This window comes from Ahaetulla prasina, chromosome 1 (genome assembly GCF_028640845.1).
Source record: "Ahaetulla prasina isolate Xishuangbanna chromosome 1, ASM2864084v1, whole genome shotgun sequence".
Lineage (NCBI taxonomy): Eukaryota > Metazoa > Chordata > Lepidosauria > Squamata > Colubridae > Ahaetulla > Ahaetulla prasina.
The window spans coordinates 136,042,220-136,061,740 of NC_080539.1; the positions used below are offsets into that span (position 1 = coordinate 136,042,220).

Genomic DNA, 19,521 nt, shown 5'->3' on the forward strand with positions numbered 1-19,521 from the left:
AGATGGTGGAACTTTCTGAAATGGCTAAATTGACTTCTTTTCAGAAAAAAAGAAAATATCTACTTTTTTTGGCTAATGAGAAATCTCTTACAGAGTTTTTACATGAAACGTTAAAAATGAACATGAGTTATGTTTTTGATGATTAGATAGGTTGTAGAAAGTTATGCTGTAACCATAGAATAAGCAGATTTATAGTTGTACTTATAACTATAAGCTATAAAAAAGACCAGAAGCTATTTCTTTGCTTTTTTTCTTTTTTCTTTTCTTTTCTTTTCTTTTCTTTTCTTTTCTTTTCTTTTCTATTTTATTTTTATTCTTCCTTACACTTTTAAATTTCGCTTGGATTTCTTTACTTTTTCTTTTCTTTTGTTGCTTTTTATTAGTTTGTATTAGTTTTATATACTTTTAAAAATATTATCTGTCTGTCTGTCTGTCCGTCTATGTGAGAGCAGGGCTATGGAAATTTGGGGCCCAATTTTTTATAGATTATTCAAAGTTGCTTTAGACATTGTGAATTGACATTTCTCTCTCTTAACCAAACACTTGCCTACTCAGCTCAGTAACCCACAATGCCCTTCAAATGAAAAGTTATGATGAAGAATTCCATATAGTTTAGGAGGCTGATTTTAAAAGATTCTCTATTGAATTGACTTCAATTTTGACTGCAGGAGGGGGTTTCCTGGAACACTGACACCAGAAATGTTCTACATGAGGAAGGTAGTATGAGAGGCTGGAGCGAGAAGGCTAGTCCCCTTTCTAGATATATAGAAGGCTAGAAGAGGGTTTAAGTTGCACAAACATAAGAAGATACTTAAAGATAAAAAGCTGTTTTTTATTTTTAAGTAATCTCAAATTATGATTTTGAGTTGCCACAAAAGAGAACAACCTAATGGCCTTGGTAAGTTTAAATCATTTCAGCTTCAGATTAACTTTGTAATCTTGTAAACCAATTAGAGAGTAAAATATGTTCAATTGTTAAGCTATTTTCCAAAGTAAATACTATAAGAATGCTTTAAAATGTTAGAATGCAGAATATCCCCAAATAACGCATTGCTAGTTCCAAAAGGAAGTAATTTGAACCAATGATTAATAATTTAAATCACTAAGTAAAGTGCCTGTCACTAGTCATGTATAAAGAGTAGTGTTTCAAGTGGTTAGCATTCAACAGTTCAAAAATATCCACAAATTCATTTATTGTCTGCTAACACTACCTGGACAGAGGGCAGTGTTATTGCAAACCCTTGATTCTCTTAAAGGGCCGCTGCAGTGTGTCCCGTAAGGTGATACACAAGTTCTGGTTCGCACCTGCGACCCTTGACCACAAGTAACTGAACATGTACTCCACTGGGCCCACTCTTCAGCACCAGATTCACCTGTATTCAAGACAATAAGCAAACATGAATACAATCATGAGTACAGAGCCAGAGTTATACTTAAAAAACACTAAAACAAGCAAAGAATAGTTAAGAAACAAATTTTTAAAAAAGGATAACATATTTTTTAAATAAAAGCTCGCCTAACTTAAGCATTTTTGGAAAAAATATACAATGAGTTAGAAAGTAAGTATATTTCCAAGGTAAAAGGAAAACCAGGTAATGAGTGGCATTAAGGAACAAGCAAACCTAATCTTGTGTGTTTAATTTATTTTTATAATATCTGTAGTGTTTGCCAAATTGTAGCAAAGCAAAATGAAAATGGAATTTTAGAGTTTTTAATTTCTTTGCAAAGAAACTGAGTGAGGCCATTTCTCCCAAAATTTTGTGGGACGGGAAAGTATGACTTTTATTGCCAATTCTGAGTGAGCAGGAACAGTTGTTTTAGCTTCTTGGGATGGGAAAAAATAACTTTCTCTCCCTGTTAGGACTAATATTAGCAAAATGATGACTGCCCACCATTTTGTATCAACCAATTCTGACAGGGTCGGGCACATCTTGGAGAAATTTCCAAGAATAGTCTGCAGAGTAGTTTTCCCCAGTGAGAAAAAGGGAAAAAAATCTATTTTCCCCATAAAAACTTGCTTACTTACATAGAAATCTTATTTATATAGCTTTCCATCTCACAATCAAATAACTCTAGGTGGCATAGAATAAGTTTGAGAAATGTTGGTTTAGGCATGAATGACTAAATGTGTCAGCCATGTACAAGCGTAAAACTATTAAATACAAAAGAATGACTAAATTATAACTGTTCCTTCAGTGTGAAGGTGCAGTGTTATCAGAAAGAGACTTTTCTTAAATTTAAAGTATTCAATATGTGCTTTGCTTTCAGACATAGTTACTTTTTTCTATTAAAGAGTCCCTACTCCAAACTTTATAATGCGGGAAGGACAAGGCTATTGAATGGTAACAGCAAGAAAAGGCCAAGATGTTACGAGTGTGCTGCTGTGCTTCAGATTCAATTCTGAAAAGGTCCTTTAGTTCGCACAGGATGGAAATGTAGTACCTACCATAGCAATTACATCATTTCTGAGGTTCATGTGGCAGCTATGTGATCCCAGGGAATAACGTGATTGCATTAAAGGGTGGTAGGCAGATAAAGCACTTTTTTTCTGAACTGTTTCTGAAGCCATGCACATCCATTGCTCCTTTCCTCTACTATGCTTCTGAATCCTACCCAGTTTCAAATAAATACAAACCACTCTACTCTTGTGCCCTAAAAAAGACCACACTTTTTTTTAGACCAAGGGTTACGCTCTAAGTCTTTGAATGGCAGGTAACGAGCCACATTCCAAAAAGTGGGCAGGCCAAAGCAAAGGAGTAGATATATTCAGAACAATACTTAATGTGATTAAATATAAATGCAACTTAAATTAAATGCAATCGGTATAATAATGTTCCATGTAAGAGAACATTGTCCTCTTTTGTCACCTTAAAAATAAAACTCAGTAATGATATTTGAAGGGGGGCTTGCTTTCCTGGATAATTACAAAGATACAGATGGTCACCGTTCTTATCAAGTTTCTGCCTTTCCACAGAAACAAAAAAAATGTAAAGAATGTCTTTCTTTTATGCTTTTACAGAAGAAGACATTCACTTCATCCATATTATCCTAAAATCAACTTAAGCCTAAAATCTAGCAGCCCTATTCATTTCATTAAGAAGTGGAGTGAGAATAATGTGAATCACTTGTGTTTGTTTATTTTCTGGTTTTGACTTGATATATGATAACTTGTATGATTATGCTTAGCCTATCTCTTAACTTTTCAAACAGTAGATAGCCTAGTTCTTAATTTTTCAAACAGGAAATAATGTTGAAAGCATTGAAAGGTTGCTAGGGTTTTTCCAAGCAAGAAACATATAGTATTTTTCTCTTTCTCTTTGCTTTCCCCCTTTCTTCTTTCCTTCCTTCCTTTCTGCCTGCCTGCCTGCTTGCCTGCCTTTCTCTTCCTCAAGAATAGGAATGAATGTTTTCCATTCCTATCAAGTGAGACATGTAAAATAGGTTTCTGTAGTTAAAACATTGAGATGGGAACAAAACTTTACACTATCCATGGCATGATATACTCTGAAATATATTAACCAACTTTCTAGTAAGACATCTATAGGTTCAAAATGTCTATCTGCACAGAAATCCCAGTGCTAATATGTTTTTTTTAAATGTTTCACATCTAGGGAATGAGACTTTGGCAATGTGGTTTCCAAAATATAACATGACTCAAGGATTTTCACTTACTGCATTGGTTGTGACAGGTGTTGATGAATAGATTGATTGACAAAATGAAATGTATCTAATTAGAAGAAATCAGCCATTATCATAGATATGACTGACATTAGATTAAAAAACAGGGAGATGGATAAGGCATCTCAAATATGGAATGTCTATGGAGATTCTCAGTCATCCAGGTCATGATTGTCTCAAAGGTGCTTCTTCAAGAGGCAACTGGACTTTCTTGTTTTTCTTTAACGACGTTTTGCTTGAAGATGATCCAAAAAGCTTCTTCAGCTTCAGAAGTGAAACGTCTTCATAGAAAAACAAAAAAGTCCAGTTGCCTCTTGAAAAAGTACATTTGGGTCAAATATGGAATGGGATTTTAAATGTTTGCACAGATTCCATTCCTAGCTCATTGTCTGCTTCAGACATGTAAATAAGTGACAACAACCTTAAAGAGGAGCACATATATCTCTCCTGAACAACCTTCAGGAGCTCATATATCTCTCTGTGCCCCTCTACATTCAAAACTGGGAGCAGGAAAGGAGGGTACTATGGCTGTGTAATGTGCCTATGTAATATGATGTAGTGAGGAAAAGGTAGGAAGGCCGCTCATCTGCTTCACAAAGATTATGAACTGTTAACAAAACAGTGACAAAAGTGTTAAAGATTTTTGTTGTTCAAGATTAGTGGAATGAGCTAACAGTGCTCTGTTGGGGGTAAACAAAAACATTTAAGGTGTGGTAAATGCTGAGAGTGTTCTGCCTTCAAATACTTCACTGATGGTTGTGAGACCATATTGGATGATATAAACTGATATGCAGAAGCCTGATTGGAAAGGAAAATTTGGATAATTGAGGGCACCACCCCATTTGGGAGTTTTCCCCCTCCTTCTCTGACCATGGTCCGGGGTGGGCTTCAAACATTTTAGCAAGGGGTTCTCTGCTTGGTTGCTAGGTGGGTGTGGCCATGGTGGGTGTGGCATTGTTGGCCTCCTGAACCATGACGGGGGTGGGTGGGTTTGCCATCCCCGGGCTCTGGAGGCTTTTCTCGAGCCTCTGGGAGGGTGAAAATGGCCACCCCAGGCTCTGGAGGCCAGAAACAGGCCCCTTTCCAGCCTTCCCGAACTTCTGTTAGGCCTGTTTTTCTCCCTCCCCGAGCCTCTGCACGTGCCCTGAACTTACCTGCATCCAAAACAGGCTGCGTGGGGGGTTTCCTGGGAGGGGCAGGGTGGGCAGGGCCAACCAGGAGTGGGATTCGGGGGTTCTCCACACTGCATAGTATCTTAGCTAGAGGTTCTCCTGAACCTCTGCAAACCCCCTGCCTTGGTCCCATAGCTTAACGATTCAATGGAGTCCCAATGTATGGCTTTGGGTACTGGGATAAAACCTGCTAGGAGAGGATAGCATGGGAAATTCACATCTACCAGTTACATTTGTACCTTAAATCAGGAAGCAATCTGTTGATTCGTTATTGAACAATTCTAAGATTCATTAGATTGTGGAATAGGTTTTTGTCTGTGGCAAGTCAGAGGGGGACAAGCATTTGACTGCACTATTCATGGCTCAGGAGACAGCTACCCACATTGTGTACACCCCACTACTGAGCTTTGTGTACTCCATTGAATTAATTAGTCCTTACTGTCAACTGGGATTTAGCTTTCATTCATGACTTTGGTAATGGGACTGAAGACTAAGAGAGGATCCTCTTCTCTGTGTCTAATTAAAAGTTATATTAGAAGTATTTTCTTGATTGCACCAAGCTTATATAACTAAGACATGAAGAGATGGCAGCTATGGAGTACATACATATTGTTTTTATAATACACGCCAGAATTCTAGAAGCATATGCTGCCATCAGCTGTGCCTGAGCAAGTCTCACAAATTTTACTGAATGTACTCAACCCTTTTTACAAAGAGATACATGTAGCACATAACCCACTGGATTAATTATATCTTCCCCCCCGAGGGATTGAATAGATACTGGACATTTAGGAGGACCCTGTGAAATCAGACCGTCATACAATGATTTGCATTAAAAACATCAGAAAGTTTAATTTTTGCTTACATTCAGCATGAATTTATTTTGTCTGGAGCAGATTCCTAAAGTCTTGCTACTATCCTAAATACTAAGAGTGATCTGAACTATAAACGCAAAAGTACATTTAAAAAGTAGCCAAAATAAAATGTATTGAGTAAAATGGCCCAAAAATCTATATCACACTTACCTGGATGTTAATTTTAAATTCTTAATACCTAAAGAGAGGATAATATGGAGGAAAGCATAACTCATGTTTGGAGAATATATACAGTCATGCTGCAGCCATGTGCTGTTAGGGCCAATGAACACTTGTGGACTTTTTTTTTTTTTTGAAGCATGGTGATGATCAAATTCTTCCTCCAACAAACATCTAGCACCTTCATTTAATATATTCCCCACCCACACTCTCCTCTCTTAATTGAAACTAAAATAAAAAAGACACATAATAGGGATACTTCATTATGAACCCACATCAGTCCATGTAAATGCAGGAAAAGGATCTTTTCTCATTTATTTGAGAATAAAAATCCTACAGCTTCTTCATCTACAAAGGCTTCTCAGTTCTCTTCAATGGAAAAGGCAGGACACATATGGGAAAAAGTGGTCTTCCATTCTCCACTGAAGTGAAAGTGTAGCTGCCTGAAAGAAGAAAAACTGTGCATTCACTAGAGAAAAGCACAAAATGTATTCTGGATGGAGGTGTTTCAATGTCAGCAGTGGAGAGTAACCAGACACATGAATGCAGCATAAAAATAAGGGTTCTTCCCCCTTAAAATATCTCTTACATCAAAATTTGTCTTTCCCCCCATTTTTTAATTATTTTTTGTTTAAAACAGAGAAATGAGTTCATAGATATCACAACAAATCCATTCTGAACAATTCTAACTGCTACTCATAAATAACTATACGATATGACAAATAATCAGAGTTTATTACCTAGGCTTTTTTTAAAAAAAAATACATAAAGGAAAATAAACAAGGAATAACTTCAAGTCACAGAAACAAATGAATGCCGTTTCTAATTCCGCTTATCAATCTTATTAATTTCCGAGCAAGTACAGATAAATGTAGATGCATGTTAGAAGAGTCTAATAATGCTACTGAAGGCAATACAACATTAATTTTATCACAAGAAAAGAAAAGGTTCACAGTGAATCACATATGCAATGATCAGTACTAAAAGAAAATCAGAATGGAAAAAGGAAGAGATGGACTAGATATTAGTAACTGTGTTGAAAAACAGAGCATAATATTTTGCAGAATGAATTAACCTACAATATGCAAACTACAAGTGGTTTTGTTCTATGTTAGACAAGTGGTTTTTGTTTGAAAAGGCCGATATAAGATACTTGATTATCAAATCAGGATTTTGGAAAATGCTTTGGGGAGTGGATTTAAATATTCATTTTCTTTGAATCATAAGATTATTTACTCAGAAGGGCAGATGTATTTATAGTGTTGTTCTCTATGGATCACTGTAAGTGTGTTGAAGTACGTGCTTGAGCATTATTTCATCTACAGGCTACTATAGCAGACAATCACACCATTTTATGTTAATTCTGTGAAATCAGACTGAGAAACTTTGGGTCATAAGAAGCTGGCATTATATGGCTGCTTGAATGTCCAGAAAGGCCAAGTCCTGTTGTGATTGCAAGAGACGTGATTAACGTTCTTTTTTTAAAAAAATCAAGATAGTACATTTTCAGCGATGAATGGAGCCTCAGTTGGATCAAAACTAAACACTTTAAAGATAATGTATAAGGTTTTTAACTATAATAAAAGCAATGGGAGTTAAATTGAATTGGACTGGATCATATAAATATCTTCCAACTCAGATTATCAGCTTTTCAGGTCTTAAATTATAGTTCAGAGAACTCTGTTTTCTATTTTATGAAATTAAGAGATTATCAAAAATTATTTATATCAGAAATTTATTTGATAGAATCATGACTGTCTACACACAGAGCCTCTACAGCACAGAAAACATTTCACACTGAAATGTACTGTAGGACACATGGGAGAATATTACACAAATGTGTGTAGAGGGCAGATCACATGATTCCTTCCTCCAATATCAAAACATCAATATGGAGAAAATTTACCTCAACAGCCCTGGGTGTTTACTGTTGCTTTATTTGTGTCCATGGCCTAACTGCACAAAACTCAACCATACTGGAGAAGTAACTGTGTGTAGAAGAAGCTCTATATTGGCCAGATCATGGTGTTAATTTTGTGCTTGATGTTTGTATTATACTTTGAGTGACCTGATGGTATGTATTGGGCCATAAAATATGTCTGCATTTAGGAAAATCAAATGGCTAGATGAAATGAAAACTGCCTTTTATTAGGCTTCATCACTATCCACCTAATCTAATGACAGGTAGGAAGTAGCTTCTCAGGATTTGAGGGTAAAAAAATTTCCAGTACTCTTTGAAAATGCTGAGGGTTAAACTGGATATACTGCTGCTTGTGAAGGAGGTGCTCTGTCACTGAGCACAGCTTGTAATTTTTAATCATACCTCATTTACTAATATGAATTTATAGTCACTGTGCTTAAGAAATGCGGTATTCATTCTTGTTGAATTGTTAATCATAGGGAAAGGTAGGCTAAAATCTTTTGCACATTTTTCTCTATGTCCCATTAGTAAAAACGGGGTTGATTTCTAAATAGACATGGGTACATCATAATACAAAATCTAAGTAGAAAATTGAGACACTTACTTGTGCTATTTATTGAACGTAATTTGTCACCCAGTAATCTGAACCTGAAGCTGTGAAATATCTGCCATTCACTCTACATCTTTTTTAAACACACACATACACACTCTAAATTGTATACTTTTTCTGAATGTGGGATTTAACTATGGTTTTTAAACTTAATACAACTTTAATATCAAAATAAATATGTTTTAAAAGCTTCATATTAGATTACATGTGTATCGGACACTTGTCTAAGTCTTAGATTTTTTATTTATGAGTTTTAACTGGTGGTTAAAAAAAATAAGAATAAATGGCTTTTTAAAAGTATCAGCTTAGAAAACTGACAAATATGCAGCAAAAGATTATGGAGACATGCAGTGGCATTGCTAAAATTAAACACAGTAAGGAGATAAAAGGTAATTAATGTATTACCAGTTTGTGCCATAAATTTAGCAGCATCAGCTTGTTCCTGAGGGACCCTTTTTTCATGAACAGATCGAGGTCGCTGACTTTTAATTGTATGATCTCCCATCATTCCAAATTCTAAAGACAGAATAAAGGTTTATGAAAGCTTGTGCGTAGACATTTCTCAAAAGGTCACATACTATCTCATGCAGTTGTTTGACAAAAACACCTGAAGAGGGCATTAGTAGAACATCAGTTTACAAGGCCTGTTTTTGCTTTCTTTTATATTGTTTTAAATGCCTCAACCTGTGTTTGGAAAGAGATTTTAATCTAAAACTTGTTTAAAGTTATTTTTTAAAATATATATATATATAAATATTTCAGAATTGTGATACATTTAAAAAAACAGCCTTTGTACAAAATCAGTTATTTAGGCTACATACATTATATTAAGAAATAATATTTAAATCAGTGCAAACCACACCAGAAAACTACCACCAATATATTAAGTGGTGTCATTCTGCAATAAAACTTGGTGCTTCTTGCTGAGATCAATGGTTTTCCTGGTGCTTCTTGCTGAGATCAATGGTTTTCCTGCTTAAGCCACCCAACCAGTGGAATGGCAAGGAAACTTTCACAAAAGCAGTACAAATGTATTGTGACGACAGGGCCAAAATGCCTTGTGTAATCTGGATGCAAAAGCAGCTGTGTTTTACTTTCATTGCTTCGGAAAACTCTCTGCTACAAAAGACATGGAAGTCCCTGGGCTTTTTCCTCCCTGCTGTTCATTCTAAAACAGAATTACTCTTTGATTTTAATAGGGGGGAAATGCCTATCTTAAAAACTCCTGCATGGAAATTATGAGATGCTATTTAAAACACAAGACAGCACTGCTAATTTTTTTCAGTGCCTTTGGCAAATCACTTAATCTCCAGCAGTTTAAACCTAATTTTTTTTATTGCTCATAACTATGTGCCCCAACACCTTTAAAGTGCAGCATCACAACATATGGCATTATTTTAGAAATAGAAACAACTGTTCTGGCAGAATTAGCATCAGTGTGATAGGCTCTATTGTTCATTGCTACAAGTAGCATGCACAGATTCCATAACCCAGACACAGGCAGGCGTACAGCAGTAATTGAGCTAAACCAAATTTCCTTGTTCTTTTTCTTAATCTTCTTTTATGAACCAGGTAACCAGGAGCCTTGATGGTGCAATGGTTAGAATGCAGTATTGCAGGCTGACTCTGTGCACTGCCAGCAGTTCAATTCTGACTGGCTCAAGGTGGACTCAGCCTTCCATCCTTCGGAGGTTGGTAAAATGAGGACCCAGATTGTTGGGGGCAATATGCTGGCTGTGTAATCCACTTAGAGAGGGCTTTAAAGCACTATGGCATAGTATATAAGTGCTATTGCTATTTATATCGAGTGAGCAAGTTTGGTTAAGGCATCAGAATAGAAACCAGAAGACCATGGGTTCTAGTTTAGCTTTAGGAATGAATGATCACATGAGTGATCTTAGGCCAGTCCCTCTCTCTTAGTCCTAGGCAAACCACTTCCAAAATCTTTTCAAGAAAACTGCAGGAACTAGTCAAGACAATAACTAAGTCAAATATTGATTAGAAGGCACAATCCTGCCCTCCCCCGTATATTTATAATTGCTTTCATGCTAAAGTCTAGGAATATGAAAGGATACACATCTAGAAAGATATATACATACACAGGGAGTTCCATTTGAATGTATATTACTTTTCAAAATTTGGTAAGAATAAACTGTGATGCTAGCAGCAACTGTATCATCATTGCAGCTACTGCACATGGAATTCTCATTTTAAGATACCTGTTCTTCTGAAAACTATAATGCCTCCTGTTAGTAGAGGACAGCTATAAAGTTCATGTTGCCTGGGAATTTTCTTCTCTCCTTATATAAGCAGTCCTCAACTTATGATCCCAACTGGAACTGGAACTTCCATCTCTAAGCAAAGTGGTCACTAAATGTGTTGCACCCAAGCTTACGGCCTTTTAGCCATAGTTATTTAAGCCAATCATGTAGTTGTTAAGCAAATCTGGCTTCCCCCTTGCTTGTCAGAAGACTCCTGGGAATGTTGTAATTGGCAATCACATGACACTGGGAAGATGCAGCCAGTGTAAATGCATGGTAGTTCCCAAGCACCCTGATTTTGATTACGTAACCTTGGGGGTGCTGGAATGGCCATATGTGCAAGGACCGGTTATAACTCACTCTTTTCTGTGCTGTTGGTCATTTTGAATGGTTGTAAGACAAACACAACCTGCATTGACATAATTTCCTTGCCAAATATTAGGATAATTTCTTAAAATTGTTTAATTGTTCAATTTTGTTCTTTAAAATAGAATGATAATAAAGAAAGCATTGCAAAGAGAGCATATTTGAAGAAATATAGCATACATTTAGTCAGGGCACGATTTATTTTAGAAACAATGATTATGTAAAAATTATTATTTAAAAGTTGTTTGATATTTGAGTAACTATTGTGAAAATGGAGTCAAAAATGACTCAAATAACAAATAACAATAACAGAGTTGGAAGGGACCTTGGAGGTCTTCTAGTCCAACCCCCTGCCTAGGCAGGAAACCCTACACCACTACAGACAAATGGTTATCCAATATCTTCTTAAAAATTCCAGTGTTGGAACACTTACAACTTCTGGAGGAAAGTTGTTCCACTGATTAATTGTTCTAACTATCAGAAAATGCCTCCTTAGTTCTAGGTTGCTTCTCTCCTTGATTAGTTTCCACTCATTGCTTCTTGTTCTACCCTCAGGTGCTTTGGAGAATAGCTTGACTCCCTCTTCTTTGTGGCAACCCCTGAGATATTGGAACACTGCTATCATGTCTCCCCTAGTCCTTCTTTTCATTAAACTAGACCTAGTTCCTGCAACCATTCTTCATGTTTTAGTCCCCTAATCTATTTTTTTTATTTATTTTTGTCACAACAGTATATATAAGCATAAGCATGAAAATAACTATATAAATATAAGCATATATATGAGCATGTATGTAATAACTATATTAATTGGATAATAATAAAAGGAAACAATAGGACAGGAACGGTAGGCACGTTTGTGCTTTTATGCACGCCCCTTACAGACCTCTTAGGAATGGGGTGAGGCCAATAGTAGACAGTTTTTGATTAAAGCTTTGGGGATTTTGAGTAGAGATCACAAAGTCAGGTAGTGTGTTCCAAGTATTAATAACTCTGTTACAGAAGTCATATTTTCTGCAATCAAGATTGAAGCGGTTAACATTAAGTTTAAATCTATTGTTTGCTCTTGTATTGTTGTGATTGAAGCTGAAGTAGTCTTCAACAGGAAGGACATTGCAACAGATGATTCTATGAGTTAAACACAGGTCCTGTCAAAGGCGGCGGAGTTCTAAGTTTTCTAAACCCAAGATTTCAAGTCTGGTGGCTATCATCGTTGTTGCTCTTCTCTGCACTCTTTCTAGAGTCTCCACATTTTTTTTACATTGTGGCGACCAAAACTGAATGCAGTATTCCAGGTGTGGCCTTACCAAGGCATTATAAAGCGGTATTAACACTTCACATGATCTTGATTCTATCCCTCTGTTTATCCAGCCTAGAACTGTGTTGGCTTTTTTGGTAGCTACTGCACACTGCTGGCTCATATTTAAATGGTTGTCCACTAGACTCCAAGATCCCTCTCACAATTACTACTATTGAGCAAGGTACCACATATGCTGTACCTGTGCATTTTGTTTTTATTGCCTAAATGTAGAACCTTATTTTTTTCACCATTGAATTTCATTTTGTTAGATAGCACCCAATGTTCAAGTCTGTCAAGATCCTTCTGTATTTTAAGCCTATCTTCCGGAGTGTTGAGTATTCCTGCTAGCTTGGTGTCGTCTGGAAAGTTTTTGAGTTCCCCATCTATCCCCTCGTCCAAGTCAATGATGAAGATGTTGAAGAGTACTAGGCCTAAAACAGAGCCTTGGGGTACCGCACTGCAACCTTCCCCCCAGTAGTGGGTTTCAATTTCGGTTGCTATCGGTTTACTCGTGGGTGCGCACGCAGTCATGTGAAGCTTCTGTGCATGCGCAGAGACATCTGGGCAGATGGGTGGAGCCTCCGCCACCACTACCGGCTCACCCAATCCGGGGTGAACCGGTAGCAACGCACCACTGCTTCCCTCCATGTAGATGCAGTTCCATTGTGGACTACATTCCATTCCAACTCATTCCAATTATCTGGTCTAAACCTACATAATAATTTGCCAAGGATTAGTACTATTCTGCAATTGGTTTTGAGTTCTGGTAGTCAATCAGTAGTTACTTTTCCATCAAGCGGAAAAAGTAGCAGAAAAGGAACAGGCCATACCTTTCACCCTATTGGTTCTGTCTGAAGTAACCACCATCACCACCACTACCAACAACAACAACAACCAGGCAGTTGATAAGAGTCTGTGATAATAATTTTCTTGTTGTCGACACTGAATCCTTCCTAAACTGGACCCTTAGAGTAAAGGAAGCAGAAATCCCAATCTCATCTTCAAGACTCTTAAAATCCTGAGATAGGAGTAAGGATCTTTTCTGATTGCACGAACTCCCAGCTAGTTCTTGAACTGTCCTTCCTGTTTCTCTTGGTAGAAGTAAAAATAGCAAGCCAGTGCTTTGCTAGTTTACCTAAGACCATTTGAGAAGCACAAGCAAGTCAATGTTGTTCCAGGAAAGGCAAGAGTTTCTAATTACTGTTTAAATTTCCAGTTCTGAGTAGGAAACAATAACTTTCTAGAGGTTCCATGTGCCGATGAACCAGCTGTCACAATTCTAAGCCTTTCAAAAACTGGACAATTTATAGTGATATGTGCAAGTTTAATGCAAAAGAGTGCAGGCTTAATGGAAAGAAAGCAAACATTCAGTCGATCAGAGAGCAACTAGAATGGTTGGGAGTAGAGATTTCTTGAATTTCACCTTTTTTCACTGGGCAACAGCGAAATCTATTTTCAGAGCCAACGTTTGCAACAATGATATGGCTTTTCTGTAGGAAGAGCTTCCAGAGGCCTTGAGGAAAACACCATGTGGAATCATTCCTGATGAGAATAGACCTTTATATCAGAGGTCTCCAACCTTGGCCACTTTAAGACTTGTGGACTTCAACTCCCAGAGTTCCTCAGCCAGCTTTGCTGGCTGAGGAATTCTGGGAGTTGAAGTCCACAGGTCTTAAAGTGACTAAGGTTGGAGACCCATGCTTTATATAATAGCACAATCTTTTGTTAGGGTACCACAAGACTATGTTTGTAGATATCAAACCTATCTGCAAATCATCTGGTATGTTGCTGTTGGCACGTTGTGTCCTTTTAGTGTTAAGTTTCATTTCACCATAAAGGAATCTGACGTTCTTTTTGACCCATATCCTTTCTTCTGCAGTTTTCTAATTCATTTCTGCCATACAACTTAAAGTGCATAAAATGGCTAGAATCATTTGCAGCTTCTTCTCATTTCCCAACGTTTCATCTCAAGTGTTTTCTCATCTCTGTATTTTGCTGGTAGAATTTTGTTTTCATCACTAGATGGCAGGAGATGCCTTAACTTGAACTGCAAACGAGCTGCAGTAAAATCAGAATCTAGCTACTCCCCCTCCCCACCCGCCTTTCTCTCTCTCTCCTTCTCTCCCTGTTCCAGAAAATCAAATCCAAAAAATTAGCAGCAGAATATTCTCTTGAGGAGAGCTTGAGTAAAAACAGAAACCTAAGATTAAAGACCTAATAAAGGATGAGAAAACTATGGCAATTCTGAGAGTTTTCTGCCATCCAGAAAATGCCTTGCTAAATTAACTGGATTGACATGACTGAAGTGTCGGAACAGATCACAACTGTACTCATTCTTAGTTATGATATGCCACATTTAGAAGCATGATATTGAAGTCTTGGCTTACATATCCCCACATGCAGTTGTCCCTAATAAAGTCTATCTGGAAGAAAAAAATGTGAAATAATCCATAGCATGAAGGCAAATAATAATATAGGTGTATGTCAGTGACAAAAAGTATGATTGAAAAGCCAGGAGCCCCTGGTTCAAATCTCATGACAGTCACAATCTCTGGAAAATGGCTGAGATGAATCTGTTTCTTGTGTTCCCCTCTCTCCTTTCTACTATCAGATTATCAGAAATAATACTGACTTGGCAAAGTTGTTGTCATTATTGTTGAACTGATACATAGCTATGATTTAAATATTAGACAGCCATACATAAATAAATGTGCCAAGTATGACTACAAATATGGCTACAGTTCCTCTGCTTCACAGCATAATAAATTCAGCTAGAAGTATGAAAAATTTCCTCTTAATTTACAGGACAGCTAAATTGTGCATCTTATTCCCATACATGCAAACCTAAGGCAAGTGTTGGCTGTTTATTTTATGGGAAGATGGAATCAATTTCTTTGAATTATTCAGAATGTGTTGTTAATTTTGGCTGACTGCCTCAACACACGGACATTAATGCAAAGGGTTTCCCACTCCTCTTCCTAGTTGGGAGGGATTTTCACAATACTGGTGGAAGAAGACTTAAATCCCACACCCCCTGCAGTTTAGGGCAATTTCAGTTTAAATTCCTTCCTGTCCCATCTTTCCATGATTAAAAAAATGCATTAAAACTAAGCTGATGTGGCTAAATATTAACATAGTTTAAGCCTCTTAAACTTAGGTTAATAGGTTAAATCTCTCTCACTTTCCAGTCTGTTGCTTATTGGGGTCTCTCTCTCTCTCTCTGTGTGTGTAGGGGGGGGGGGAGAAGATATACTATTCCTGAAAATGGGCAGCTAATACCTAAAAAAAATTCCTAAAACTGTTTTAATATAATATAAAAACCAAGAAAGGGCAGAAATTGCACAAGATAGCTAAATCTCACATGATCACATGATAGGTTATGGTCATTTTCTTAACAACAGGGCTTAAAAAAATTATTTTTTAAAAAAACTTTTTTTTTGCACAGCCTAGTTGTCTTAGTCACCACAAAGGTTCTCCAGTAAAATCACATGGTAGTGCTCACTGTCATAAAAGATTGCCAGCACAAGGACTAAGGCCATTTAATTAATTCAAGACCTTTAATTTCAATAAATATCACAATTGCTAGATGAAAAAGTATAACAGCTTGCAAATGTGATCATTTGAACTAATCAGAGTGGTTTCTAACTTTAAAAGAAATAAGTTGTTTATTGGGTAGATTTAGGTCTCTTATTCTAGCTTTGTTAGTAGAATTGTCTAATGAGAAGGTGTAAACCGGGGGTGTTAACACATTTAGAGAGCTCAAATGGGGAGCTGCAGTTCTACATTAATGTTTCTCATCAAAGGCTGGAGTTCTGGGATTTATAATTCAGAAATATTCAAGGGCTTCCTCATCCTTTATTGAGAATTAAAAGACATAATGAATTTAAGCTTACTTTTGAGCAAACAGAATAAGAATTGTATTTAAAATATCCTTAATTCTTGCCTAAAAACAAACATTTTATGTTCTAAATTATGTCATTTCATCTCTTCTGTTTTAAACTGAAGTAACCTGGAGCAACTGTTTACATATAATTTGTAAATTGCATTTTATATTTTCCATTTTTGAATAAAATATATTACATATTCAATCTTCTGCTGAGTATATATATAGAGAGAGATGTGTGTGTGTGTGTATCATCCTGTTTATACCTTTAGATGTTTCAATTACTATTTATCTTCCTAGTTTATAATGCTAGGAAATCTGGAAGAAACTTGAAGACATTCAGCAATAAGGTGGGCTAACTCAATTACAGTAGAAACTGATACACCAATGGAAGACTTGAAGAATCAGGTTAGGGGATCCACCTACACGGTCACTAGGATTGAACCCTGACTTGATTTCACATAATCAACAAAAATCAGCCTACTACAGAAACGTCTGACCTCCAGACTGTCAAGGAAAATGAAATATAATGAAATTAAACAAAAAATGTGTGATATCCACCGCATTAGAATACTGTATTAATATTTATCATAAATAATATGCTAACCATTGCAGATACAACTAGATTGTATCTGGTGTGTAGTTAGCTAAATGGAACAGAAACAATTATTTCAAGGGATTTCTACTTCATTTTACTTCTAGCAAGCTCTATACTATCTAGGCAGACAGCAGAACTGAGTTAATACTGTAGTTGTTTACTCATTGGTTAAGAAATAATTTAGAAAACATGGACATTAGGGAAATAATCAAGTCTAAAAAGTACATAAAATGAACTTAGTGTATTCTGTGCCAGTAACTATAGAACAAGAAGCACTCTAATTACAGTAGCAACTTAAATCTAAAGCACCTTAGAATAAAATGGTGTTTAGAGCTTCCTGACTCCTTAAAGAAAATATTTCCTTACAGCCCTTGCATTGTAATCCTAATTTATTCTTCTCATTTTTTTTTGTTAAATAGAGTACATCCAAATATATAAAGAGGATGACATAAATTATGTATTACTTTCATTAACCATAATAAAAAATATTGTTTCCCCCCTCAATATATTAAATTCTGCTGTAGTTGTCTTTGAAACCCCTTATCACCTTACCATCCAAAGACTACAATTCTTGCTCGGTTGATTTGAAAAATGGCTATGCCTCACTTCCCAGATTTATTTACTGCAATATAAATTCAATCCAGTTCATTTGCTGATCATCAGTAAGCCTGCTAGCCAAGACTGTCATTATTGCTTTATATATTATTAATGCAAAATACATGCTTCATAGCAACAGCAACTCCATAGCACAAAAATTAGTTGGCCAGTATTTTGCCTATATAGGCCAGGAAGGATGACCCATGGTCAGCTGTGTGCTAGGGCAACTTAGCTTAGGCTCTACAAACCACTCTCCCATCTGACCTGAATGAAAAACTGAATGCTAGAAAGCAAAGTTTCCAGCATCATTTTATTTATTTATTTAATTTATTTAGTTTGTCAAACATGTACGAGATAACAGGTATAAGTATAAACATGATTATGAATACAGGAAATGGATACAAATAAATGGGGACAGTACGACAGGGACGGTAGGCATGTTGGTGCGCTTATGCACGCCCCTTATAGACTCTTAGAAATGGGGTGAGGTCAACAGTAGACAGTCTAAGGTTAAAGTTAAGGGGGTTTGGAAATGTAACAACAGAGTCAGGTAGTGCATTCCAGGCACTGACCACTCTGTTGCAGAAGTTGTATTTTCTGCAATTGAGTTTGGAGCAGTTTACCTTGCGTTTTAATCTATTGTGTGCTTGTGTATTATTGCGGTTGAAGCTGAAGTAATAATTGAGAGGTAGGACGTTGTAGCAGATAATTTTGTGTATAATTTTATAATTGTATAATTTTCATTTAGACAAATGTATCTGGAATACATATGGAACTTTATATGTAAACAATCTTTAAAAATAAAGCTTAGTAAATGGCTGCAATCCAGTACTTTATCATCAAATGAATTTGCCTGTTCTTTGTTCCAAAAAGATAAAGTCAAAGTAAGTTGGATTGAAACACAATGTATTAAACTGATCTGCAACTATATTTCAGGACATATTTCCCCGAGAGTATGTTTTATCTCTTTGAACTCATCCAGAGTTACTGTACTTCTGAAAAGAACTGGGCATAGAACTATACAATCAGAATGACATCGGAATCAAGTTTATTGTGTTGAAATGGGATTTACTCTTAGGTTAAATGTACTTAGGACTTCAGGGCACAACTGTCAACCTAAATATATTCAAAATACATTGCAAATGTATTTCACGAGGTTGGATTCTTACATAACTCTACTTAGAACAGACATACAAGAGCCAACAGAATTCGTCATTACTAATTTAAACTTTATTCCTTTTGGTGATCCTACTCTAAGAACAGCATCTAAAATTCATCTGGTTTTACCTGTAAATTATTTTTGGACTATTCTCTAGATCAGTGTTTCTTAATTTTTTTTTTCTTTGATAACCCTTCCTTTTTTAAAAAATTATGGCACATCAAAAAACCTCTTGTTTGTTTATATTTCTCAATATAATCATATTAAATGGCAATATTAAAGCTAGTTCATATTAACATTAATAAAATATTTTCCTGGAAAAAAATCCTGTATTTTTTAATAATAAAAAAATTGTTAAACAATTACAACAAAGAATAATGAGGACAGTGTCATCATTTTAAACCTTTGCCGATATCTTTAATATTTGGCAAATAATTTTGATTTTATGTACCCTTGAGAGGGGAATTGGAATTTAGCACATTCTTTCTCTCAATGTTCCTTTTAAAATTAAAATGCTTATAGGGTATTGAAATATTTGAATCCCCCGGTATAGTTTCCCTATATTTTACATTTGTATCAAATAATTTATTTTCAGTTTGGCTAGAAGATCAAAATTATTTGTTTATGTTGTTCGACTTTACTTAAATACATCCAATCCTAGCTCTTGGCTGTAGAAAATGTCCTTCACCTGCATTTCACAGACCTTAACTAGGAAGGTAAAAATCAAAATACTATATTTAAAAACAAGAAGAAGAAAATGGTTATAAGAAGGAAAGAATAGCATAGATCATATTCTTTTAGTTGGTCTGATAATCAGATGTTTACTATTGTTTAAGAAACATCTGAAAAGAAGTATTATTTGGAATTTGGAATTTAAATGTGGCTTTTCCTTGGCACCCTGACAAAATTGGCTGTGGGATACCCAGGTCATATAGTGGCCAGTGA

The 19,521-nt window shown here is 36.0% G+C and overlaps 1 protein-coding gene across 1 annotated transcript in view; it reads right to left on the reverse strand.

The window, feature by feature from the left end:
* Positions 1 to 19,521, reverse strand: part of ADGRB3 (adhesion G protein-coupled receptor B3) — a 574,188-nt gene that overhangs the window by 370,042 nt on the left and 184,625 nt on the right. The window contains exons 3-4 of the mRNA XM_058176574.1: positions 8,821 to 8,931; positions 1,212 to 1,373 (exon numbers count right to left, since the gene is read on the reverse strand). Of these exons, the coding sequence (XP_058032557.1) occupies positions 1,212 to 1,373; positions 8,821 to 8,931 (273 nt within the window). The remainder of the gene's footprint in view (positions 1 to 1,211; positions 1,374 to 8,820; positions 8,932 to 19,521) is intronic.